Source organism: Pleurodeles waltl, chromosome 4_2, assembly GCF_031143425.1.
Source record: "Pleurodeles waltl isolate 20211129_DDA chromosome 4_2, aPleWal1.hap1.20221129, whole genome shotgun sequence".
Taxonomy (NCBI): domain Eukaryota; kingdom Metazoa; phylum Chordata; class Amphibia; order Caudata; family Salamandridae; genus Pleurodeles; species Pleurodeles waltl.
The window spans coordinates 712,314,821-712,339,978 of NC_090443.1; the positions used below are offsets into that span (position 1 = coordinate 712,314,821).

General features: G+C 44.1%; 1 protein-coding gene across 2 annotated transcripts in view; it reads left to right on the forward strand.

Moving 5' to 3' along the window:
• Window positions 1–25,158, forward strand: part of LOC138293228 (DBIRD complex subunit ZNF326-like) — a 73,474-nt gene that overhangs the window by 41,628 nt on the left and 6,688 nt on the right. For both annotated transcript variants that reach the window (XM_069232327.1, XM_069232328.1), the window contains exons 7-9: window positions 4,170–4,266; window positions 5,850–5,980; window positions 16,533–16,628. In XM_069232327.1, the coding sequence (XP_069088428.1) occupies window positions 4,170–4,266; window positions 5,850–5,980; window positions 16,533–16,628 (324 nt within the window). The remainder of the gene's footprint in view (window positions 1–4,169; window positions 4,267–5,849; window positions 5,981–16,532; window positions 16,629–25,158) is intronic.

Below are 25,158 nucleotides of genomic sequence, written 5' to 3' on the forward strand. Positions count from 1 at the left end.
AACATCTCATATTAATAAACCCTTGCTGATTACAGTGGGGGATTGATTAATACCTAAAATATCTACCAGATTTTTTTTTTTTTTTTAAATGACAAACTGCATGTTAACACCATCCAAATCTTCCTGAACATGTGCACAAGTATTGAATTTACATCCAAGCATTTAAGTGGCTAGACGCAATTGAGACACCATATTGTGGGTTAAATATTGAGCAAAAGAAATTGTGCTTTTTTTTTTATTTTTTTTTATTAAAGTAAAGACCGTACATCGCTTGCAAATGTAAAAGCAAATATGCATGCAAGCACCCCATTCATAAGCAAAACATGCCACAGAACATCTAGTGTTGTCGACTTGAGACCTGGATAAAAGTTCAGTTTATAGTAGATGTCTGGGGAACTCCAAACAAGTTCAGCACGCTCTAGCCGTAATAACCAAATCAAAATAAGTCAGGCATACACTGACTGAAACCTAAAGCGTACCGTTCTCTAAATTAAAAAGCACCATACGTGGTTTACAAATAAATTAAATACCGTCAGGCACATTTATTTGGAAATGCGCACACACACAACATTCCCAAGTATTACATGTCGCATAACATCTGTTTTTGTCGACTGAAGACATGGCTTCAAGTTTAGCCTTGCTCTCCCTGTGATACCCAAACATACTAAGTCACAGATATGCCGTGATTCATTTCCCCAAAAAATAGACATATACTCAAAATTAGTAAAACATTGAGACATGTTGTCTTAAATAAAAAAAAAAGATAAATAATTACTGCATATTGTTTTCAAATGTAAATGTACTGTGGGCCGAGCGCTTTTACTTTAAAATGCACTACAATACTACATTCAGCAAACACAAGGAGAGAGACACCAAGAAATAGCTCGAAATTAAGTAACGATGTGCTCTCCCCATAAAAACAAAACTGTAGTAAAACACAGACACATGCCGTTCCTAAAACATGCAGTAAATGCCGTGTGTGCTTTGCAGATGTTCCAGCGTCTGAGCACGTGTAGCTACTAGTCTGCTTAAGTCGCCTGTTGGACATGTTTTGCAATCTGCAGGTGTTCCTTTCCACATGTGTACTGTCACAAGAGATTCACATGCAAGGTTGTGCAGCACTTCGTTCTGCTGCTCCTCTATGGCGAGCTGAGTGGCAAAAGTAAACGAGCATTTCCAATGCAATAGGTCTCGCATTCGCAAGGGTTGGAGCTATTGGCGTTGTAAACTACTTTAGATTGAGGAAAGTGTACCTCAATCACAGAGCAGGAAAAGGATGGGCACTAATTAAATTTAATCTGTGCCTGGTCCCTGCTCCACTGAAAGAATCAGAAGTGACGTTTGGCCAGCACTAGCCAATTAAGAAGGCTGCTGAGAAGAGGGATGCGGCAGCCAACAAAAAGGGTAAGCCACGGAGGGGGGCTCCAAGCCCTTTTCTACCTACAACAGCATCTCGCTAGCAATATCGTAGTGCATGCTATCACAGGCTTGACCCTACAAAACAGGACTTCTTTAGGGCGTTGTCGATATTGAAATGTCATCTTTATGAAAGTGGTTAAAAGTAGGGACCAGGTGATTTTTGTTGAAAGAAAGTGTTTAGGATCTTGGATAGGTAAAACCTTTCACTAGAATGAGGTAAACCTGACTTGGTACGGACTAGTTAAAGGTAAAATGTACAAGGAGGCATTAAGTCCTGCGGCATTAAACACTGCATTAGAATACCCATTCCTAAGTGCCATTTCCATAAAATGTCAATAAATTAATTGTTCCACTAAATGCATATCTATTGATCATGTGGGCAATATTCAGGCCATTTGCTATTAACAAAATCCTCCTCGTGAATTTCTTATCCTTTTGATAATGGCCCATCTGTAATTTTTTTAAATTAAAACAACTGGTGTTCGTTTATGGATTTCAATTCTCAGGTCCTTTATAATTCAGGTAAGCAAGTTATTGAGGTCATGCACCATCTACACAAGCGACATGCAGGATGCCTGTAATCAGAGCACAGCTATCAATAGTGCAGCTGGTTTAGTGGCACCAGTGTTCATTGGCAAAAGCGGGAACATTATCCCTGTAGCAGCTGCATTTGTTTTAGAGGAGTCCCTTTCAGAATGTTTCAAATACAAAGCCTGCCTGGGGTCTGGATTTGTATGTAATACTTGAGAGGAATAAGGTGGAAGGGTATTAATGGAATAGAAGATAAGGGAGTAATTGAGGAGACAAAAGGGATAATTGAGAAAGTGGAAGACAGAGAAGTGAAAAGGAAATGACACAATGGGAGGGGGTTAAGGATCGGAGTAGGAGTAGGAGACTGAGCTACCTAAAGGGGGGGGCAGGCAGCGAGAAGAAAGGGATAGAGAGTGGGCAGGAGGGAGGAAATGAGTTATGGAGACTTCCTTCTAAAGATAGGCACACCTGGGAACTTGGAGACATGTGAGCAGAAGTGCAGTTTTTATTAGTGCAGCAGCTCCTGTGACACCTAAGCCCAGGGAGACTGATTGGACCACTGTACTACAATTATAGCTTTATTTTAGTACATTCCAATACACTATTTTCCTTGCTTCTGTTAGGGCCCGTGGCATTTCAGCAAAAGCCACTCTGTCATGGTAATGGGGCAGTATGAATAAGTCCAGTCAGGAGTGCAACTTCAAATATTGTTTAAGGGTCAGTCGCTGCCCACTTTCTTTCCAAATGTATGGAAACCTATGAATCAAGTCAATGAGCCCCGCAATATCGGCAGCAGTCGTCCCTCCGCACAGAAAGCAGAACTGTGACCTCTCCAAGAAAGACACCGGCTCCGCAAGGAGCACGAGATGGTCCTGAAGCTCATTTGACCCGCTGTTCACTTCACTTTACACGTGTTAAGGAGTGCCACTACGTGTAAAAAGAAATACAGACATTCACCTTCACAAACCCTTTACAGCAGTGTCTACTCATCGGCTTGCTGGCAAATACACATTGTTTTAAGATTATTTCCCCCAGCTGGTGTTAACATTTTGTGACAGCACATCAAGTCACGTAGTGTGTACAGCGTACACAGATTTAAAGGTTTTCTTTCAAAAGCAGCAAAAAAAAAAAAAAGACTGGTGCAAGTGCACAGTATTCTGTCAAGTTGCCTTGGCTACACAGCACTGGGGCAGGAGTGGGAGGAGACCAAATCACTTCAGCAGCTGTCTGGTTTTGCTGGTAAACATTGTTTTTAATTGATACATTTTTTGCATTTGCCTGGCGTCTTTTTTTTTTTTCCTTTCTTTTTTTTAAATTTTTTATTATTAGTGCCTGAGAGCTGCAGAGCTAGAAGTACGACTCTGATACTAGAAGTCCAGCATCATAAAAGACAGAAAAGAAAGGGGGATTTACAAGCCAGCAGCCTGTTGAGCAACACTTGTGACGATTAAAAACTAGAGCAAGGGGGCTGACCATCTGTATTTTCTCACAGTATTCGGAACGATCGCGCTGTGTAGGAAATAAAAAAGAGAACGTAGTCCAGAAACCATGCTGAAAACATGGAGCCTCATATGTTTTCAGTAGTTGGCCGGTGCTCTTGAGGAGGGCTAAACACTGGAAAAGGCATGACGTATGCATGCCTTTCACTAATGAAATTAAGCGAATTTTGAAAGACAAGCCCACGAACCAATGAAAGTAGCGGGCGTAACATGGGTGTGGTTGAAAGCCCATAGAGAGATTACAACAGGGACGGGAGTGCTTGCACCTTGACCCTAAAAATGGTGCACAGACGTAAGACAAATGGCCATAAGTGAAAGACTACAAATAATAGTCAGTCGACATGGATGTGAGCAACACAGCAAAAGGAGGGACAATTGTAAGCGATTGCCCATAGAAATGCAAGGATTTGTGAAGGGCTCACAAAGGAACGAATTACAAGAGATGGCTGTACTCTAAGCCCACAGATAAGATACACCATGCCTCACCTAGGCGAGACCTAAAAAGGAGTGAAAAAGGGGACTTAAAAGAGTATTTGGGTCTCCGCTACTAGTTGGCTGAATAATGCTCAACAAGTTGAAAATCTACTTATCCTGGTAGGTAACCAGTTTGTTACATCTAAGAATGTTCGAAAAGGATTTCTGTTTGCAAGTTAATCTTTAGCTGCTGGTGTAGTTGGGATTCCCCATTTGTAACGTCTTATAATTTTTTTCTAACTTCAGGAATGCATGGTCAATAAATTAAAAAAAACATCCATGCGCAAGGCGCAAACCATTCAGAATGAAGCAACCAACAATGTACAAAAGAACATGATGGAAGGCAAGTAATTTTAATCTAATAAAGCATGCTGCAAATAGAACTGTTTCATGTATATAATTGCACACTTGGTGCATTTTGCCCATGTCCATTCAGTTAAACACCTCTTTGAGTACAGTGTAGGAGTATAAAAACCCGTAATGAATCAGTACTTGTGAAATATAGAAAACCCAGTGCCCCCTGTGAAATGTGACTTTTATCATGACCGACCCAAAGTACTCTGCATCCTTGTCAGTTCATTCATTGATATTCTACCAAAGAAATTTAGAGTTTGAATATTCTCTTTTCAGCCAGTGTCCTTGGTGGTGTTACAAAAAAAGCCAAATCGATTCTCTTGAATGCAGAGCTAACAACGAACACTTATTTGAATTACAATGTCTAGGCTTTGTTTGCTTTTCATGAATAGAATATTTAATAAACAATACAGTGGGAAAGTGATTTGTCACAACGAAACATATTTCACAGGGACCTATAAAATGTCTGTTTTTGTATTGCGCATTTTGTGGAATAAGAGCATTCTAGCATCCTGTATACATAAAATACATGAACGTCAGCTGTATAGTATAAAAATGCAAAACATTTAAATTCTGAACGGCCATCACAATATTCGGAGTTTAGTAATGTTCAGTGCTTGTAAATCACCAAGTTCTAAATATCTTGTTGCAGCAAAATCTAGAGATTTATCTTTATTATGTACACATTCTTCTCTGGGAAAGACATTTAGAGGGCACACTACAATTAGGCGTTTGCAGTTATGTCTTTTTTGGTTTTAGATCGTAACACTGTCTTTTCAACTAAAGTGTATTTATTTTTATGCATCTTTCATAAATTGATAGTAATGGATTTCAGTAGGCAGCCATAGTTTTCCTAAACTGAGTTTTTAAAATGTTGCTATCATTTATGGCACTTATGTTGAGCTTTCCTTGTGCGTGAGCTTGTCCACTGTACAAAATCTACTCTTGCTCCCCTCTGAGTCTTCGGAGTGCTAAACACCTCGCATGTATTGGCACAGACTGGTGTCTGTCTCTTCACCTTCCTGCCTTTCTCTTTTAGAGCACAACATTGGTTGGTCTCCCATTTTAACCTTGTGGCACAAAGTATTCTAGCAGTGCTGTGGATCTTGTTCCTTACTGGATAATCAGCAGTGCTTTGGAAGTATGGTGCTTTACAAAATATTGTGCAAAGTCAAGGAGAAACTGTAATGGCCAGCCATTTAAAATTAACCTTTGTATCACTGGTTGGTGTATATAGGGCAAGGTAAGACTCCAACATGTTCGACAGAAACTGGTCTTAGGTATGAATGTTCTGGTGGTACTGTATAGTGTGACTAATTTGCATTGTCTCACCTGGATTCCTTAGGCCAGGGGTGTCTAGCGTGGGTCCTGGAGGGGTAAGTGATGACTGGTTTTCAGGGTAACCAGTGACTATCTGTACAAATTACCTTTAATTATTCATTTACATTGACTGGGAATCCTGAAAATTGGTAATGGATCCACTCCTCTTTGACCTCCGTTGGATGTGTGGTTTAGACTCTCTAAATGCTCTAGCATTTGTATTGTTTTCTAATTGTTGCTTCCTTTTTAAAGGAATAACTGATGAAGATCACATGATGAAAGTTGAAACTGTCCATTGCAGTGCTTGTAGCGTTTATGTTCCGGCTTTGTACAGTTCAGTACAGCAGCATTTAAAATCACCTGATCATGCAAAAAGCAAACTGGTAAGTTCCTTTCTCAGTTTTGTTGAATAATGGATAAGAATTGAAAATAATGTAAGGGGTCAGAATAGACAGCCTGACCCCTTATGGGCGAAAAATTGCCTTTTTTGTGCTGATGTATAGATATATTTACTTAATATTTATATTCGTTGAAAAACAAAGGTTACTGGGATGTTATAGTTAGGAATGGGTATTTAAAGAACCTGAGAAATTACCTTAAGAAAAAAAATAAAGGTTACAGGTGTTATAGTCCACGCACAAAACCCTAGAAATTAACATGCTGTAGTTATTTCAAGTAACTGTAACTCGTGCCCTAAAGTAACTAGAACTCACGCCCTCACCATGCACAGTTAATTACCCTAAATATTACTTTCTTTCTTAATCAATCATGACGTTCTATGGCTTCATTGATTATTGAAAAGAAAACTGTGCATGGTGAGGGAATGAGTTAGTTACTTGAAATAAATCTAAGCTGAATTTCTTTTTTTTTTTGTTTTTTTTTTTAATTTAAATTCTGAACCGAACTATGTCCACGTAACCTTTGGTTTTTTTCAGTGACTATAAATATTAAGTAAATATATTTGCTTAAAATTCCCTGCGTTTTTGTAGGGCGATGCTTATCTGTTTCAAGTCACAGTCTGAATAGTCCTTGGAGGATCTTTCCTTTTAGACGATTTCTTTCACTTTGTAATCCATGAAAAATCTTGAAGGATTGTAAACCTGCCTTGGGGTCATGGTGAATGGATCTCTTTGTATTTTTTCCAGTTACATTACCAGGCATGTATAGACATTAAACCATAAACTAACACTCTGGCCAGCCACAAGCATCTTGCTCCAAAAATGGTAATGCCACATAAGCTGAACTTATTACTTTATTTTTTTAATTGTATATAAGCGGTGTAAAGGATGTTTATTCAGTAGTATAAGGGCTTTGTGTGTTATGGGTAAATCAGATATTTTTTAGCCCTTTGGTGCTTCTGTAATGGCAGACAGCTCTTTGACTTCTCCACATATGACCGTTTTGGCACAGCATTGTACGTTTCATTTGTGCATGAAGAAACCACTAACAACTGAGTATGCCCCTATCCTCCCTGACTCCCCCCCACATCCCCTTCCTTTCCAAAACCCTTCTTTCTCTGGTGCTGCTCCATGGGTGCCTGTCAAACCTTAGCTCCAGGCCACTGCCTGAACTGCCATTATAACTCTATCACTAGTATATTTCCATCTGTGTTTAAAACATTTCAGATGCCAGTCCATTTGATTGCCAATGTGTCTCCCACTCAGGGGACGGTCTTCACACCAGGTCAGGCATATGTAAACAATGAAGGAGGGGGCTTCTTATATATGCATATTATTGAGTATTCTGTAGTTAATTTCAGTGGAAACCTATTTGGACTAGGATTTGGGGGTGGGCCAGTGAGGCTGGTGTATGGGGTGACTTGTAGGGCAGGGTAGACATTAAAGATGTAGAAGTGGAAGCTCTAACAATGCACCCTATTTTGATTCACCTGAGTTTGATGGGAGGTTGAAAGACATTTCTTACCCTTTGTCCCTTCCTCCTAGACAGATGCAAAAACTGTGTAGTAGAACAATCAAGCAGCCTCTCACTGGGCTAGTGTCCATGTTTCCTTTGGCAGTCAAGCAATGGACTGTAATGTGAGGTTCCCTTAATGCTCTTGTACCACCCCTTCTGTAGAGACAATCTGTGCTGCCTTTAAGCACCTGCATGAAGACCTATTTAGCAAGGTCATATTGTGCTACTGCATGACATTTTCGTGCCCTAGGCCAACTTGACAGTGCTGTTCTACACTTTCTTGCAAAGTATTGATTGTGTATGGTGGAAAGTACCCTCTTTTTGGCAAGGTTACCCCCACTTTTTGCGCCTATCAGTGTGTTTTGACTGTGTTCACTGGGATCCTGTTAACCAGGACCCCAGTGACTGTGCTCTCTCCTTCTACATTTGGTTGTTCCTGACTTTGTACACCCCACATTTGGCATACTGGTGCCCACATGTAAGTCCTAAGTATATGGTACCCAAGGCATTGGGATACCCGGGGTTCCCAATGGGCTGCAGCATGTATTATGCCATCCTTGGGAGCCCATGCAAAATGTGTCTGCAGGCCTGCCATTACAGCCTGCATGAAAAGGCGCATGCACCTTTCACTACAGGTCTCTGCTCCAGGTCACTGAAAGTCACCCCTATGGCAGACCCTCCTAGCCCAGAGGGCAGGGTGCAAGCACCTGTGTGTGAGGGCACCTCTGCACGATCAGGAGTGGTGCCCTTATGAACTCCAGCTTAATTTTCCTGGACTTCGTAAGTGTGGGGAAGCCACCTGTGTCCAGCTACATAATGGTTAATCTGAACCTGGGCTTGTTTGGTATCGAACATGTCAGAATCATACCCCAATACTGCTGCCAGTATTGGTTGTATGATTCCATGCACTCTGGGGGCTCCTTAAAGGACCCCCAGCTTTGCTCCTGCCAGTTTACAGGGTTTTCCCAGGAAGGCAACACCCTTTCCTTTGGAAATAGGTGTTACATGGCTTGGGAGGGGTTGTCTCCCCAAGCCACTGGTATGCTTTGAAGGGCACATTTGGTGCCCTCCTTTGATTAAGCCAGTTTGCACCAGTCCAGGGACCCCCAGTCCCTCTTCTGGGGGAAAGCTGAACAATGGAAACTGGAGTGACCACTAACCTGGCCATCACCACCCAAGGGGTGGTGCCCAGAGCTCCTCCAGGTGGCCACTTGATGCTGCCATCTTGAATCCAAGGTGGGCAGAGGCCCTTGGGAGCATCTGAATAGCCAGGTCAGGCAGGTGATTTCACAGCCCCCTTCTGATAGGTGATCACTCCGCTAGGTGACCAACCCCACTTCTTTGGCTATTTCGGGTCCCCCTCCTGGGTAAGGATCCTCAGATTTGACCTGCAAGATTCCAGCAGGACCCCTCTGCATCATTTACATCATCTTCTGGTCACCGGGACTGTGACTGAACCCTCCAGGAACCGACAATCTAAAACTCCAGCGACGGCTCCGCTTAGCAACATGGTTTCTCCGGTTCCTTCCAGCAACTGCAACATTTCCCTGGCTGTGCATCCTCTGAAGGTGACGAGTCTTCAGCCTGCGCAAGAAGCAACAAGAAATTTCCCATGGAGTGAAGGAGTCGCTCCATTGCATCTGCAGGCACCAACTGCAACTGTGACCGGCTGCGTTGATCATCTCTCCTCCAGAACTGTGTGGATCCTGCATCACAGGTGGTGGTCTGGAGTGATCCCCCTGGTCCTCTCTACCAGCTGTCCAACTTGGGAGACGGTATGCCCTTGCCTTTCCTTGCAGGACAGTACCCCCATGCACCGCGGCTCTTGTAGCCACCAAGGCTTGTTGGCTCTTCCAAGGGAACTTTAAGCCTAGAAGGGACTGCTCTCAACTGGATTACATCCTAGCTTTAAAACAGAACTAATATTATCTATTATCCACCCCAGGGGTGTGGCATTTATTAAAATATCTACTTGTCCATCGGACAGGTTGCTTCTTAAATCTACTTGTCCTATAAAGAAATCAACTTGTCCCTTTGGAGCCATGTAGTGCGGCAACAAATTATGGCTGCAAACCTTCTAACTTGCATGTTTTAATGATTTTCACCAGCTCCTCTCTAATCTTTTCCAATAATGAGAAAGATTTGGAAATTTACTCCTGACAATGGTAGAAGTAGAAGTTCTTCCAGGGTTGGGAACAAAGTGGGTGGAGGGAAAGTGAACTTGTAGACGCTCAATACATTTTCACGTGAGCATATCTACACATGAATATTTGCTCGTGCTAAAATACAGTTCACAAATGTTTTCTATGACTACAATTTCCTGGTCCCTAATTAGGTCTGGTGTTAAGACATTTTTTTTATATTAACCTTCTATTTCTCTCTCTATCGGCTGGCTTTAGTGTGAGTAATCGCAGTCTGCATATTGACAAACAAAGTAGTTTGGTTCAGTGCCAGGAACTACTGTGGCAATCATTGGCATAACGAAACTGGAGGGGGCCCCTTTGAAAAGATCTCTCTTCCCCTCCCCCACTCAGGGTGGGTGCTGTGCTGAAGGGCTCCCAGGAGGGGGGCTGCAGGGCCTTTGTTACGCCACTGGTGGCAGTGTGTGCTTTTTGGACCAAAACCTTTTTTTTTTTCGCCAGTGTTTGTTACAGTGGTGAGGGCCTGGCCGCTCCCACAACAATAGAGGTGCATATTTAAAAGCCCCTAGCACCATCTACCGACACATTAGCGGAATTTATTTGATGCTAATGTTTCTTTAGATGGCCAATTATTGTGCCAGGCATAATGTATGCAAGGAGGGTGTTCCCCTGTTGGAGGGGGGGGGGGGGGGAATGGCACAAGGAAATATACATTTTCTTGCCCCATATTTCTCGGCGCTTTTAACACCTGCTAAGAGCAGACATTAAATGGGGGCATACCATTATTTATAATGGGCCCTGATGTACGCTGCAGGAGTAGCGCCAGACTTTTGGCGCTACTCCTGCAGTGTACATCAATAGCGTAATCAATGACGCTATTGCCCCCTGCCCTGCGCCATGGTGCGACGTATTTTAAATACAGCGCACACAGGGTGACGGTATGGGGGCAACAAAGGTGGTTCGTAAATATGGCCCATAAGTGTTTCAAAAGCCATGTAAAAAACACGCATTGATGAAACCGAAAGACTCCGATGTCATATCGGTTGGCTTTGCCAGTGCTTGTTTATGGGAAGCATGAAAATAATCTAGTTTAAAATGGTTATACTGATTTACCATTAGGAATATTTTTTGGAAATGCTAGCATGTATCAACACGTTTTTCTGACTGACTCTTCAAAGAAATTGTACCCTAAGATTTCATAGTAGTGAAACGTTTTTGTTTCCTACTTGCATTTTTTTCTTAATTTTATCTTGAAAGCAAAGCTTCAGCAAACATTTGCATCTAATCAGAGAACATTCTGGGAGCATTATACATAGACTCAAATTGTTAAACTTTTTCAAACGTGTTTACACTTACTTTCTTTTTTTTCTGGAACCACTGCCAGTAGTGCAGTGTGACCTTAAAATGTTTATGTACAGCGCTCACCCTAATAATGAAGGCTTTCAATTAATGAACCATAAATACAAGTTTGAACAGTGTTAATATATGGACACACATTAGCTGAACTGCAGACACTTCCCTTCTCTGTAAACTGGCAGCCAAAAGGTTTGTGCTGCAGGGGGTTGGGCCTACTTGTCCCAAGGACAAAATAAACATTAAGACTTGTTGCCCTTGACCTCAAACAATATGTCCTGGGCGTCGGGCGATAGGAATCCCACATCCCTGCACCCTTATTGTCCAAACCCTACCTCACAAAAGCAGGGGTCCCTATGGGTCAATCATCTTACCTATGCTTTTTCAACATTTACACAATATCATTACCAGAATTGATCAATGATTTTCAACTCACATGCTGCAACTATGCAGATGACACACAACTGCTACTTAAATTGGAATGTCCCAAAGACATTGAAAACTGACAGATGTTCAGTTGCCTCAGATCTGTTGATCAGTGGATGACTTGGAGACATCTCAGACTGAATGCTTCCAAAATAGAAATACTCACATGTGGCGACTGGAAAAATTATGGCCCACTGTGCGTCTGGCCTGACTATCTCGGATCACCTCCTCAAGTATCCAAGGAAGTTAAAAACCAGTTAGCAATGAATGCCCAAGTGGGCAAATTAGCACGTTCCATTTTCATCACCTTGAAGACTCTGCAACGCATCTTCTCCCACCTCTGATTTCCACACAAGGTGCAGGCTATTTATCTCTCTTGTACTATCCAAACTGGGTTATGCCAGTGACCTCTACCATGGATCATCTCTATTACGAAAAAAACGACAACATATTCAGAACTCAGCTGCCAGGCTACTTTTACATGTAAAGCCACAAGCCCACATCTCCCCCGCCAAACACAACCCCCACCCCCAACACACCCTTTTTTTTTTGCCTGGCTTCTGAATACAACTTGGATTGGGGTGCAATGGGATCCTGCTAACCAGGTTGCCAGTGTTCTTTCCCTAAAACATTGTAAACATAATTGTGGCTACACCTTTAGTTACCACTATAAGGCCCTAGTAAAAGGTACTTAGGTACCCAGGGCATGGGTAAGCCCCTTAGGGCAGCAGCACGGATTGTGCCACCCTCCAGGGCCAGGCACCCAGATGCACCCAGCACTGCCATAGCAGGCTGTGTGTCCTGGTGCATACCTAAAATACAAACTCGACATAGCGCACCGCCTGTGTGCCCTGTCCACCCTACTACACTGCATATGTTATGGGTAAGTCACCCCTCTAGCAGGACTTCCAGCCCTAAGGCATTGTGCACCATACTAAATGTGAGGGCATAATTGCATGAGCAATATGACCCCACTGTGTCATTCCCAAGCCTGGGACATAGTGAGTGAACAGAGCAGCCGTTTTAATATATGTGCTTGACACAGGACAATATGAGTTTCCCAGCTACATATTGGCTACTCTGAACCCTGGGTTGTTTGGTATCAAACAACTCAAAATTATAAATCCAAACTGTTACCAGTACTGGATTTGTTATAAAATGTACCCAGGGGTCACCTTATAGGTGTCCCCTGCAAAAACTATCATGGCATGGTTGCTGACTGGTTTCAGCAAGCCTGCCACATCCAGACAGCCAATATACAAACCTGGGGGAAAGCCCTGTCTCTGGTTTGTAAAACAATGCCCTTCCTGGGTGAGGAGCTAACGCCCCCTCCCTCAGGAATGGGCACTGCCCTGGCAGTGAGTTTCAAAGGGCTACCACCCTTGAAACTCGATCCTCAGGACTGCTGCTAGCAGCAGATAGCCTATCCCTTTGCAAAACTCCTCCTCTGGAGGGAGCAAAGGCGGGAAAACCACACAAAGGGTAGGAGTAGGTGTCTCACTGAGCATGCACGACCCATAGGGGCTTGGAAGCGAAGTGGACCCTCCCTTGAATTTTTCTCCATATTGGCAGGAAAATAGCCAATTAGGTATAGGTAAGGGACCCTTCTCACAGGAAGTGGTTACTGTAGGGAGGTGTAGCCACCCAAGGGTAATTGTCCCATTGGACACTGCCAGCTTCCCCCTAAAACGCCCATGAAATTCAGTATTTAGTGGGCTCCCCTCGACCAAAAAAATCATCTGATTTGAAAAGACAAAGGAGACCAGCATCAAAGAAGATACAGTGCAAGAGAACTGTGGACCTGCTGCACAAGAAAAGGCTCCAAACCCTGCCTGGTGCACCCAGGACCCGAAAATCACCACTGAGGAGGAGCTGGACACTGGACCCACCCTAAAAAAAACCAGGGGACCTCAGGGCTTCAAGAGTCACCCCAGATCTCCCTTCTAAGTGGAGGCACTACTTAGAAACCAAGCAAGAACCAACAAATTGGTGAGGGTCACTTCACCGATCGGCCGATATCTCTGCAGCCCATCTCGACGACACACCAACGACCACCCAGACGTGACCTATAAGTGTGCAAGTTTGGTGGCACTGTGCCCTACAGTTGCCGAGATACGGCAGTATCCTGGGTACTGGTCAGTTGACATTGGACAACCAGAAAACCAGCTCCTCCAGAGCTGAAAAAGGATCAAGAGGAAGCCCCAGTCGAGAGACTTCAGGAACACCCATGACCCCCATCCAGAGTACCCCGTTGTCCTGTAAGCAGCCCTCAAAGAGACTCACCTCCGGCTCCAAAGGACTCAGTTGCGCACAGCTCCTGGATCTCCAACTATCCCTGCATCCGGCCGCCCTGCAATGAGGAACCAGCTCTGCTCCACAGGTCCCCAACCCCATGCGACCTCAACATCCCAAGGGACCCCAAGGCACCATCTTTAAATCTTCAAACTAGCTGCTTTTCCAAGTGACCCTGTGCCAAAGACTCTCCAACGCTGCTCCTGCTGGAACCAGAAGCTGCCTGAGGCTCTCCAGCTGGCACAAGATGCCCACCGACTGCTCTGACCATACTGCAGAAGAAGAGACCGGTAACTCAACTGTACGATTTTTTTATGCCTTTTTAAAAGTGACTGCCTACTGATTCCAGTGGTGCGTAATTACGCACAGAAAGATCAACTATCAAAACTCAAAGTACTTAACGTATCTTAAGGATCTTGGTCTTAATTTATATAATAGTCTGAAGGTTTTTTAAAAATAAAATCTGATCTCTGGTTATTCATTGAGTGTGTGTGGTGCGTGATTGGATTTGTGAGTACAGCAAATAGCTCTTCTCCTGGATTAGCCTAACTGCTCGACCAGCTGCCTTAAAAATTGGAGCATTTAGGTGGTCTAATCTTACCTCTGGAAATCAACGTGTGGTTGCCTGGACCCCCTGCACAGTGTGCCTCGTTTTGCACAGTACATAGAGGACCAGCCTCTGACAGCACTACACTGGTTACCCGTTGACAGAAGATCCACCTTCAAGCTGCTTTGTATCACCCACAAAGCTGTACATGGAACTTTTCATCAGAAACAAAATAACCAAATAACAAAATAACCAAATATATTTAACAAAGAAACTTCCGCTCAAGATTGACAATAGATGGTACATCCTTCTCTGTTCAAGCAGCCAAACTATGGAATTAATTTCCTCCAAATATAAGATCCACGGGTAACAACCTTGTCTTCAGAAGACTACTCGAGTTGGCACTTTCCTTCATAACCACTGTATTCAAACAGCAATGGACTGCATATGCGTGTGTGCGCGTGCATATTCCATGCTTAACCTGTTAATAGGTTATTGTATAGCTCCTAGATAAGTTGTTATAGTAGAGTCTAATGAATCCCTGCGTTCTTTCATTATATCACAATGAGCAAATGTTACCTTAACCATTTCGCTATTGAAAAATTAAAGAAAGATAAATGAATGTTTGAAAAGTACTCAACATCAAATATTACAAATCTTGAGTCTGTTGGTTCAAAACTACTTTTAAGTCTCATAAAATGCCCATTATATTCTTTGCACATATATTCTCTTACTATGTATTTACACATTATTTCTAACTTTAGCCCTACTGTACTAGAGAAAAGATAAATAACATTAAATCCATAAACAAAATTAAAAATATAAATAATTGAATACAAAAAATGTAAATATAAATTTTACTCCCTCTTAAGCTTTACTGTGTCTCGCCACCACTCTATCTCTATCAATCTATTCTCCATCCCCACTGTGATTCATCCCAAACCGATTCTACTACTTTCATCTCCAAAATAACCCAGCCTAAGCTCTTCCCTCCTCTATTACATCTAGCTCACCCCAAAATATGATCTCCCAAACGACCCTTCTAAATTTTCCCTCATTTATCTCACCTTTGACTCACCCAAAACCCCTCCTGCTACTATGATCTCCCCAACCCATTTCCAAAGACTCTTCTGTCCTCCACCTCTCCTTTACTCATCCCAAGCCTCATCCTTGACTCTGTAACAAAAACTCTGTACCCGGATGCCCAAGAGCCTCCCGAGGTGACCTGTTGGTGTAGCCTTGGACCCTTCCCCATACTCACCTTAAGTCCTGGGGAACAGACCTGCAAGACTCTGCGAAGTGACCGAATGCAGCATGTTCTCCCTCCATAAGATAACATTACTGCGCCCTAAAATTGCATTGTCAACTTTTGAAAACTTTAAAAATTCATAACTCAAAGTTCTCACCTGATCTTGATATCAAAATTTATTTAAAAGCATGTTATTTTTATACATTGGTGTTTGATTTCTTTGTGTCCATTACATGCTTAGCACTGCCATCTAATATGCCTAACTGCTCGCCCACACTACCACAAAAGAGCATTTGCGTTGTCATTTGTGCCTCTGCAATTCCTCTGGGATTTGTCTATACTCTTTGCACAGTGTACCTCTTTTCCATTCTCTATATAAAGAGCCAGCTTCCTACCAGCACTGACTCTGTATGTGAACTGCATGGGAATCTTGCACCCCAAACAATTGTGGACACCCTTCCTGTTGCTATGGAACATGCACTTTTTGAAGTGGTAAACGGATATGTGAAGTTTCAGCCAACAAAAGCCTCAGAATGCTCTTAAACTTGCCAAAGCGTTTGTGAACTCTGCTACATACTTGCAGACTTCAGAGTAAGTTCTGAGCTCATTGTTAGGAGTGACGAGCATGCACACTAGGTGCATTAAAAAAAAAAAAATGGATTCAGTAGTAACACACCCTCTAAAATACAGTCTGACCCTAGCTAAGTCATAATCTAATTTAATCAGAATTTCATTCTTTTTTTTTTTTTTTACTTTTAAATTCCCAAATGTCTATAGACTTCTTAAGCTGTTTATTATTACGTATGTCCCACTGTCCTACTGTTTGACTTCAATGAAGATTCCTAGGATACAGGACTAAGGACCTTTATTTTTGTTAGCTTAAAAATGTATGCTTCATTCAACATGAATGTAGAGACTAAACTAACTCTCAACATATATCCAACTACTGTTTTACCATATAAATTTCAGTTTAGTACATTTTGCTAATTCGTTTATTTTTTATTTTATTCAAGGCTTTCAAAGAACAAGTTAAAAAGGAGAGTGTTTTGACTGCTACGAGTATCCTTAATAACCCAGTTGTGAAAGCCCGATATGAACTGTTTGCAAAGGTAAGATATTGAGTGGAAATGCATACCTGTATGTACAATTGCTGTACCCTTAACTGTCTAGCAAGATCCTGTGGTACCGCTACACACCACATGACAAGAACGCACTATACAGTATGGTACATAACGCAAAGAAAGGGGTTCTAGGTCTTCCCTCTTCAGCCACCGGCTGTAGATAATTTTTTCAGCATTTGGAGTTTGAGGTAGTGGAGTAAAACAAGGAGTTCCTTTTGTGTTAGATTTCTATATTTTTATAAACAATTTTATAATACCTGGCTTTGATGTGCTTGTTTTTAAAGTGTTTTACTGTATTATTCTGTTGCCTTACTCCAAATGTTTCTTGAAGAGATGGGCTGCAGGGCACAGGCGTAAAAAAGCGCTTACTGATCATCATTAAACAAGGATGCAATGCTTCTTGGATTAAAAAAAGGAATCGGCTTACCTAAAATGACCACAAAAAAAACATGCAGCGCACACTGTGTTGGAAAGAATGCTTGAAATAATCTGAAACACTGAATGTTGCTCAGGCCGCATTCCAGACCATTTCTTATCCACAGTGCCATTCTAGACACTGACCTGCCGTAAGCACGGACAGTCCAGCCCAAGCTGCCTCTCGAACACCTCCTTGCTAAGCTTGCCCTTTTATCATTTGGCAGTGGCTCTGAAATGCTGCTGATCCGGGAGACATTCTGAATGTGAGACCAAATGTACTGAGTCACCTCTTACAAACAGGATCTCTACACGAGGTGATAGGTGTGAGTTTTTCACATCTGGGGATTTGCTGTCCTTCTCTCTGTCACAGATCTAAACAGGAAATTCCCCCTTGTCTATACCATTTACTTCCCACCACATGATTCTAAACTCCTGGCCTTTTTTATTCATTCTCTGATACCCCTAATTATTGCAGTAGTTTTGCAGCTTAGAAGTGCCACCCCTGTGTGCTTAACTCTTTTCCTTTCTTTATGTGCCCTTCCACTAGTATCTGGATTCCGAGCCCAATGTTGTCAGTTTTCTGACAATTTCTACATTAAATCAATGTGCCAGGGGGAGAAGTCTCATTGAAAACAAGATTCAGACTGTGCTGAGACTGCTGGAAGCACATGTTTTTCACAGACGGACACAACTTGCGCCTCAGGTGCTTGGACTGGTCATGATTCAAAGTAATGCAATAAAAGTGCACCGGATGGTGACGCGCACGACTAACCTATATGTTTCTAAACCTACAAGGTTGCGGTCAAAACCTACATCTTGTTGCTGCCCCACTTGTGGGGCTTTACATGATCTTGCTGAAAGAGCCCATCTGGCAAGTTGAAGACACAACATAAGCACAAGAAAGCAGAGTAGGACTCAACCAGATCCCACCTTTTGTCAGATGAGAAGCTGTGTCAATGCTAATCGATGGTCATCTTCTTACTGATCCTGTCTTGCAGGTGGCTCTAGGTCACCTAAAATTAATTGGGCCACCATCTTCCCTACAACAGAGGCCATCCTTTAGCTCTTTCAGACTAATATAGCTGCCTGCAAGCCCAAGGAACTGCAAGGGGCTCCAGTTTGTAGCCCTTTGCTCAGTGCCAACTGACCCTGGGTAGCCCTTTCCCAGGTCCGTTCCAAGGCTCTACTCTACAACCATAGCCTGTGCTGCCAGTGATTCGATATGTCCGGTCTCCAGCTCTGAACCACAATATAATTGTTCCAGGCTTTTGTTGTGCTAAAACTACAAAGGTGCAACCAGTGGATGAAGGTCAAGTTTCTTTGGAGGCACTTTGCCATTCAATGAGTTTCTTGCAGACAGCCCTGAAGCTGCTTGGTCAAAGCTGTGATTGGCCTTCAGTTCAGTTGGCCAATTGCCAGGCAATATATGGAGTCTCCTGGTGATACCATTTTTCTGGCAAGCCATCCTCCGCCCAAAGTCTGGTCTTAGAGGCAATTAAAGTCACTTTTAATAACTTTCCCATCCACCCTGAGAATAGTCCAAAAGTATTGATAGCTTCGGAAAGAGATTTTTCTCTTCAGCTTGTTTAGTCTTAGGATCTTGGAATGTTGCCTCTCCTGGGCGGGTTCATCCATGCTTTACAGAACTTGGCCAGCAAGATAGACTTTGGGGTCTCCCTGGCTCAGATACTACTTTGGTGTGCTCATGCCATTGTGTATGTTTTGTTCTAGTTTGAACATCATGGTCTGTGTGAGCAGGGCTGTTTGTATCCAGGTTTGCCTTCCAGACACTACTCTGATGCTATCACCACGATTGCAGCAGGTGCCCAGATGTCTCTTATGGACCTGCCCTTTGGCTCCAGATTATTGGGGGGGGAGGGCAGATTGCTCTTTAAAGCGATTTTAAGGCCAGTTGAGCCACAGTACAATCCTTGTCTCTTGCCAAATGGTACCATCAACAATGTTGGAAGCTTAGGGGCTATTCCACGGGAGCAGCATACAGACAACGCCAGACCTCCCAACATATACAGCAGCCACCTAGTGCTTTTAAAGCAGAGATGATGGCAGCTGCCGGGGCTATTTGCACCAAGAACAGTCATCTCAAAAATGTCCTCCTATGCTTCAGCAACTGCCAAGTAGCTTTAACTTGCCCTCATTCGTCCATACTCATCCTGTAGGAGGCCGGTTAAGGTATTTCCTTCCCAGCCAGAGATCAACTACGTTGAGCAGCTGTCTTGCAGATAACTCAGAGGGGCTACTCCCTCCCCTTCATTTCCACACTGTCTCGTTTTCCCACACATCACAGTGATAGTCAGCAGATCATTCTGCAATCTTGCAGCAATAAGTCAACCTTCTACTGGCAAAGAGTGCCAGGGAGAGGGTGCTGGCGTTTGAGACAGTACTGGGGTGCTATTTGTACTTCTCCCTTTCAATGAAGTCCATTGGCCTCAGGTGAAAATTATGCTCACCTTGTAAGATTCTTTCTGTTCTGGACCCAGGAGATTGGATGGTGCTCTTTGCTTGCAGGATGTATCTTTCAATATACCCATCCTGCATCCTCCCAGGAATGTTTTGCGCTCGCTCTTCCACCCTTCAGCCTTACCTCTGCCTCTTGGGTGTTCACAAAAGTGATGTCAGTGGTCCCTGCCTACCCTCGTATGTCAGAAATACATGTGCTCCTATAACTAGACTATTAGCTTCCTCAAAGCATGATTGCTGCGTTCAGTCTTGGACTATGAATTGGTGGAATTTCTGAGATTTGTGAACTTCTCTTTCGATGAGGCAAAGCAACCCTGAATTATCCCCCAAAAAGTAGATTCATTTTATTGTGGCTGCCCTGCACACCAGGGACACCCAGGATATAATCCTTTTGTTTGGGGTTCATTTTTGGGTCAAACTGAGGACAGCTATGAGGCTTCTTGGGACTCCAAGTATCATCCAACCTCCTAGTCCAAAATGCCAGATGTCCATTGTTTACTCGGCAGTAAAACATCTAGTTTGAGTGGCACCTGCATTATGACAGCCTCTCGGACTAGCCAGATCTCACATGAGGGCTCAGGATCTTCTGTGATGGCAGACAAGCGCCAGCCTGACCTCAGGCCACACTCCCTTCCACACCCAGTCTTTATAATTACAGACACTGCTGAGTGGGGAGGATTATCTTGGGAAACTGGAGATGTGATTGATCTGCTCATCAGCAGAGACCCAGCTCCACATCAGTCTAGGAGATAATGGCGATCTGTTTGACCCGCAAACCCTTCCTGCCATTCAACAAGTAAGGTTGGTACAGGTCCTCAACACAACTACCATGTGATACTGCAACAAAGAGGCTGGAGGGGGATCCTGGAACCAGTGTTGGGGGGGCCCCTACATCCCTGGAGATGGCTGTACCAACAGAACATCTTTCTGGTAGTCAACCATCTAGCACGGTTTCTGAGTAGCAGCCAACTGTTTATGGATCAGGCGTGGCATAGCTACCCCGAGGTGGCAAGTGACATCTTGGCAGTGTGGGACATGCCCAAGTTTAATCTATTTGCGCCACCAGCAAGAGCGGACAGTTTCAATACTACTGCACACTGAACTTTCTTCTGGGAAAGTTGCTGGGAGAAGCATTCTAGCTAGTACTCGGGTGTCTTGTGTTTTTTTTTCCCTTAAGTTCTGAAGAAAGTCAGGAGAGACAAAGCCTAAATCATCCATATTAGCTCCAAAATGGGCCAGGATTGTGTGGTATCAAGAGCTCCTCAGCATGAGCATTTCCTCTCGGGGACAGCTACCAATCTGAAAGGACCTAGTGTTTTAATAACAAGAGAAAGCACTGTACCCTAGTCTCCACAACTTTCACTTATATTCATGGAGATTAAGCAGCGTTAAATGTGTTTAATCTGCCAGCCTCAGTAGTTATCCTTGCAACCTGACTCCCTTCAACAAAGTAAACCTGTGTTGGGAAATCAGGTGCATGGTATGGCGCTAGTTGTACCACCCTCTGCAGATCAAACATTCAGGTCTGTTATTGTATGTATGTAGGAAATCACATATGGCAGTTGTCCTTTGAACTGCAATGCTGGCTTCTCTGTTCTTTCTATAGGCTGGTTCTTGCAGCATGTGGTCACTTACAGAGAGTCGTGATCTCAAACAGTACATTTGTACTGAGAAAAGTGCAGTCCGTAGTGGTCAGACTACCAGATGTGTATAGTGTTTGTAGGAAGTTGGCTCTGTATGTGCTATTTCAAAGTAAGGAATAGCATGCACAGAGTCCAAGGGTTCCCCTTAGAGGTAAGATAGTGGCAAAAAGAGATAATACTAATGCTCTATTTTGTGGTAGTGTGGTCGAGCAGTAGGCTTATCAAAGGAGTAGTGTTAAGCATTTGTTGTACATACACACAGGCAATAAATGAGGAACGCACACTCAGAAACAATTCCAGGCCAATAGGTTTTTGTTATAGAAAAACATATGTTCGATGGCATCTGTCGCTGTAGATACGCATGTTCTGCAATAGCTCGCCATCTGGTGTTGGGCCGGAGTGTTACAAGTTGTTTTTCTTCGAAGAAGTCTTTCGAGTCACGGGACCGAGTGACTCCTCCTTTTGTCTCCATTGCGCATGGGCGTCGACTCCATCCTCGATTGTTTTTTTTCCGCCATCGGGTTCGGACGTGTTCCTGTCGCTCCGAGTTTCGGAACAGAAAAAATAGTTAATTTCGGAAGATTTTCGTCGGTATTGTTGCGTTCGGGATCGGCATACTTACATTCAACACCGCATCGAAGATCGAAGAGCTCCGGTGCCCTTCGGGGTAATTTTTCGATCCTCCGTCGGGGCCTGGTCGGCCCGACCGCGTGCTGAAGAACGCCGATGGAACGGACCCCGTTCCGTTTCTGCCCCAAATGCCACAATAAATACCCCTACACAGACCAACACTTGGTCTGCAACCTGTGCCTGTCACCTGAGCACAGCGAAGACACCTGCGAGGCCTGTCGTGCGTTCCGGTCCCGAAAAACACTCCGAGACCGTCGAGCCAGAAGACTTCAAATGGCGTCCGCACCGACAGCCCGACGGGAGTTCGAGGAAGAGGAAGGTACCTTCTCGATCCAAGACTCAGACTCCGAAGGATTCGACGATACACAAACCGTGAGTAAGACGTCGAAAACCACACAAAGAAACATTTACAAGGCCCAGGGGACGCCACTGCCACCAGGCCATGGCTCAACCCATAAAATCGGTGACCGACCGTCGGCACCGAAAAAGGCCCAAACAGTGCCGAGATCGTCCGACTCCGGTCGAGACACCGGCACGCAGCCTTCTCGGGACCGAGAAAGTGCTGGAGACAAGCCTCGACACCGAGATGCCGGTGTGGACACGGCTCGACGCCGAGACAGCGGCACCGAAACAGATCGACGCCGAGAGGTTTCGGCCCCGAAAAAGAAAAAAGTCACCTCGGAGCCGAAAAAACATGCAGACAAAGTTTCGACGCCGAAACAAACTGCAAGCGACCCAGCTTCAGGCTCTTATACAGAAGAGCACTCGCTAACCTCCCAAATGCAGAAGCATAGGTTTGAGGAAGAGCTACAAGCAACTGATGCGGACCATACGCAAAAGCGTATCTTCATTCAGCAGGGGACAGGAAAAATAAGCACCCTTCCCCCCATTAGGAGAAAGAGAAGGTTGGAGTTCCACACGGAACAAGCACCACAACCAAAAGTGGTGAAAAGAGTTACACCACCACCCTCTCCTCCGCCCGTGATTAACGTTTCACCAGCACAAACGCCATCACACTCCCCAGCTCACACCACCATGAGCCAGGGTGACCAAGACCAGGACGCATGGGACCTATACGACGCCCCAGTGTCAGATAACAGCCCAGAGGCATACCCTACAAAACCATCTCCACCAGAAGACAGCACCGCGTACTCTCAGGTGGTGGCTAGAGCAGCACAATTTCACAACGTAAGCCTCTACTCAGAACAGGTCGAGGATGATTTCTTGTTCAACACACTCTCCTCCACCCACAGCTCCTACCAAAGCCTGCCTATGCTCCCTGGTATGCTCCGGCACGCAAAAGACATATTTAAGGACCCGGTCAAAAGTAGGGCAATCACACCACGGGTGGAAAAAAAGTATAAGCCGCCTCCTACAGACCCGGCTTTCATCACAACACAGCTGCCACCAGACTCTGTTGTTGTAGGAGCAGCTAGGAAAAGGGCCAACTCTCACACATCTGGAGATGCACCACCCCCAGATAAAGAAAGCCGCAAGTTTGATGCAGCTGGTAAGAGTCGCAGCACAAGCTGCAAACCAGTGGCGCATCGCGAACTCCCAGGCACTACTTGCGCGCTATGACAGAGCCCACTGGGACGAGATGCAACATCTCATTGAACATCTGCCCAAAGACTTCCAAAATAGGGCAAAACAAGTGGTTGAGGAGGGACAGGCCATCTCCAACAACCAGATCCGCTCCTCCATGGACGCTGCAGATACAGCTGCACGGACAATTAATACATCTGTAACTATCAGAAGGCATGCATGGCTCCGAACGTCTGGATTTAAACCAGAGATTCAACAAGCAGTTCTCAATATGCCTTTTAATGAAAAAGAACTGTTCGGTCCAGAAGTGGACACAGCGATTGAGAAACTCAAAAAAGATACGGACACTGCCAAAGCCATGGGCGCACTCTACTCCCCGCAGAGCAGAGGGAATTACAGCTCATCCCGTAAAACGCCCTTTCGAGGGGGGTTTCGGGGTCAAAGCACACAAGCCAGCACCTCACAAGCCACACCGTCCAGTTACCAAGGACAGTATAGAGGAGGTTTTCGGGGACAATATAGAGGAGGGCAATTCCCTAGAAATAGAGGAAGATTCCAAAGCCCCAAAACCCCTACTACTAAACAGTGACTCACATGTCACTCACCCCCTCCACACAACACCAGTGGGGGGACGAATAGGTCATTATTACAGAGCATGGGAGAAAATCACTACAGACACTTGGGTTCTAGCAATTATCCAACATGGTTACTGCATAGAATTTCTACAGTTCCCTCCAAACATACCACCAAAAGCACAAAATTTAACAACACACCATTCCAATCTCCTAGAGATAGAAGTGCAGGCACTATTGCAAAAGAATGCAATCGAATTAGTGCCAGACACACAAATAAACACAGGAGTTTACTCACTGTACTTTCTGATACCAAAGAAGGACAAAACACTGAGACCAATCCTAGACCTCAGAGTAGTCAACACTTTCATCAAATCAGACCACTTCCACATGGTCACACTACAAGAAGTATTGCCATTGCTAAAGCTGCACGACTACATGGCAACTTTAGACCTCAAGGATGCTTATTTCCATATACCAATTCACCCATCGCACAGGAAATACCTAAGGTTTGTATTCAAAGGAATACATTACCAATTCAAGGTACTGCCTTTCGGATTAACAACCGCACCAAGAGTCTTTACCAAATGTCTAGCGGTAGTCGCTGCACACATCAGAAGGCAGCAAATACATGTGTTCCCATATCTAGACGACTGGCTAATCAAGGCCCATTCGTTAATAGAGTGCTCAAATCACACAAATCATATCATACAAACCCTCTTCAAACTAGGGTTCACCGTCAATTTCACAAAATCCAAAATTCGGCCACGCAAGGTACAACAATACCTGGGAGCCATAATAGACACATCAAAAGGAGTAGCCACTCCAAGTCCACAAAGAATTCAAAATTTCAACACCATCATACAACGCACGTATCCAACACAAAAGATACAAGCAAAGATGGTATTACAACTCCTAGGCATGATGTCATCATGCATAGCCATTGTCCCAAACGCAAGACTGCACATGAGGCCCTTACAACAATGCCTAGCATCACAGTGGTCTCAAGCACAGGGTCACCTTCTAGATCTGGTGTTAATAGACCGCCAAACTTACCTCTCGCTTCTGTGGTGGAACAACATAAATTTAAACAAGGGGCGGCCTTTCCAAGACCCAGTGCCACAATACGTAATAACAACAGATGCTTCCATGACAGGGTGGGGAGCACACCTCGATCAACACAGCATACAAGGACAATGGAACGTACATCAAACAAAACTGCATATCAATCAC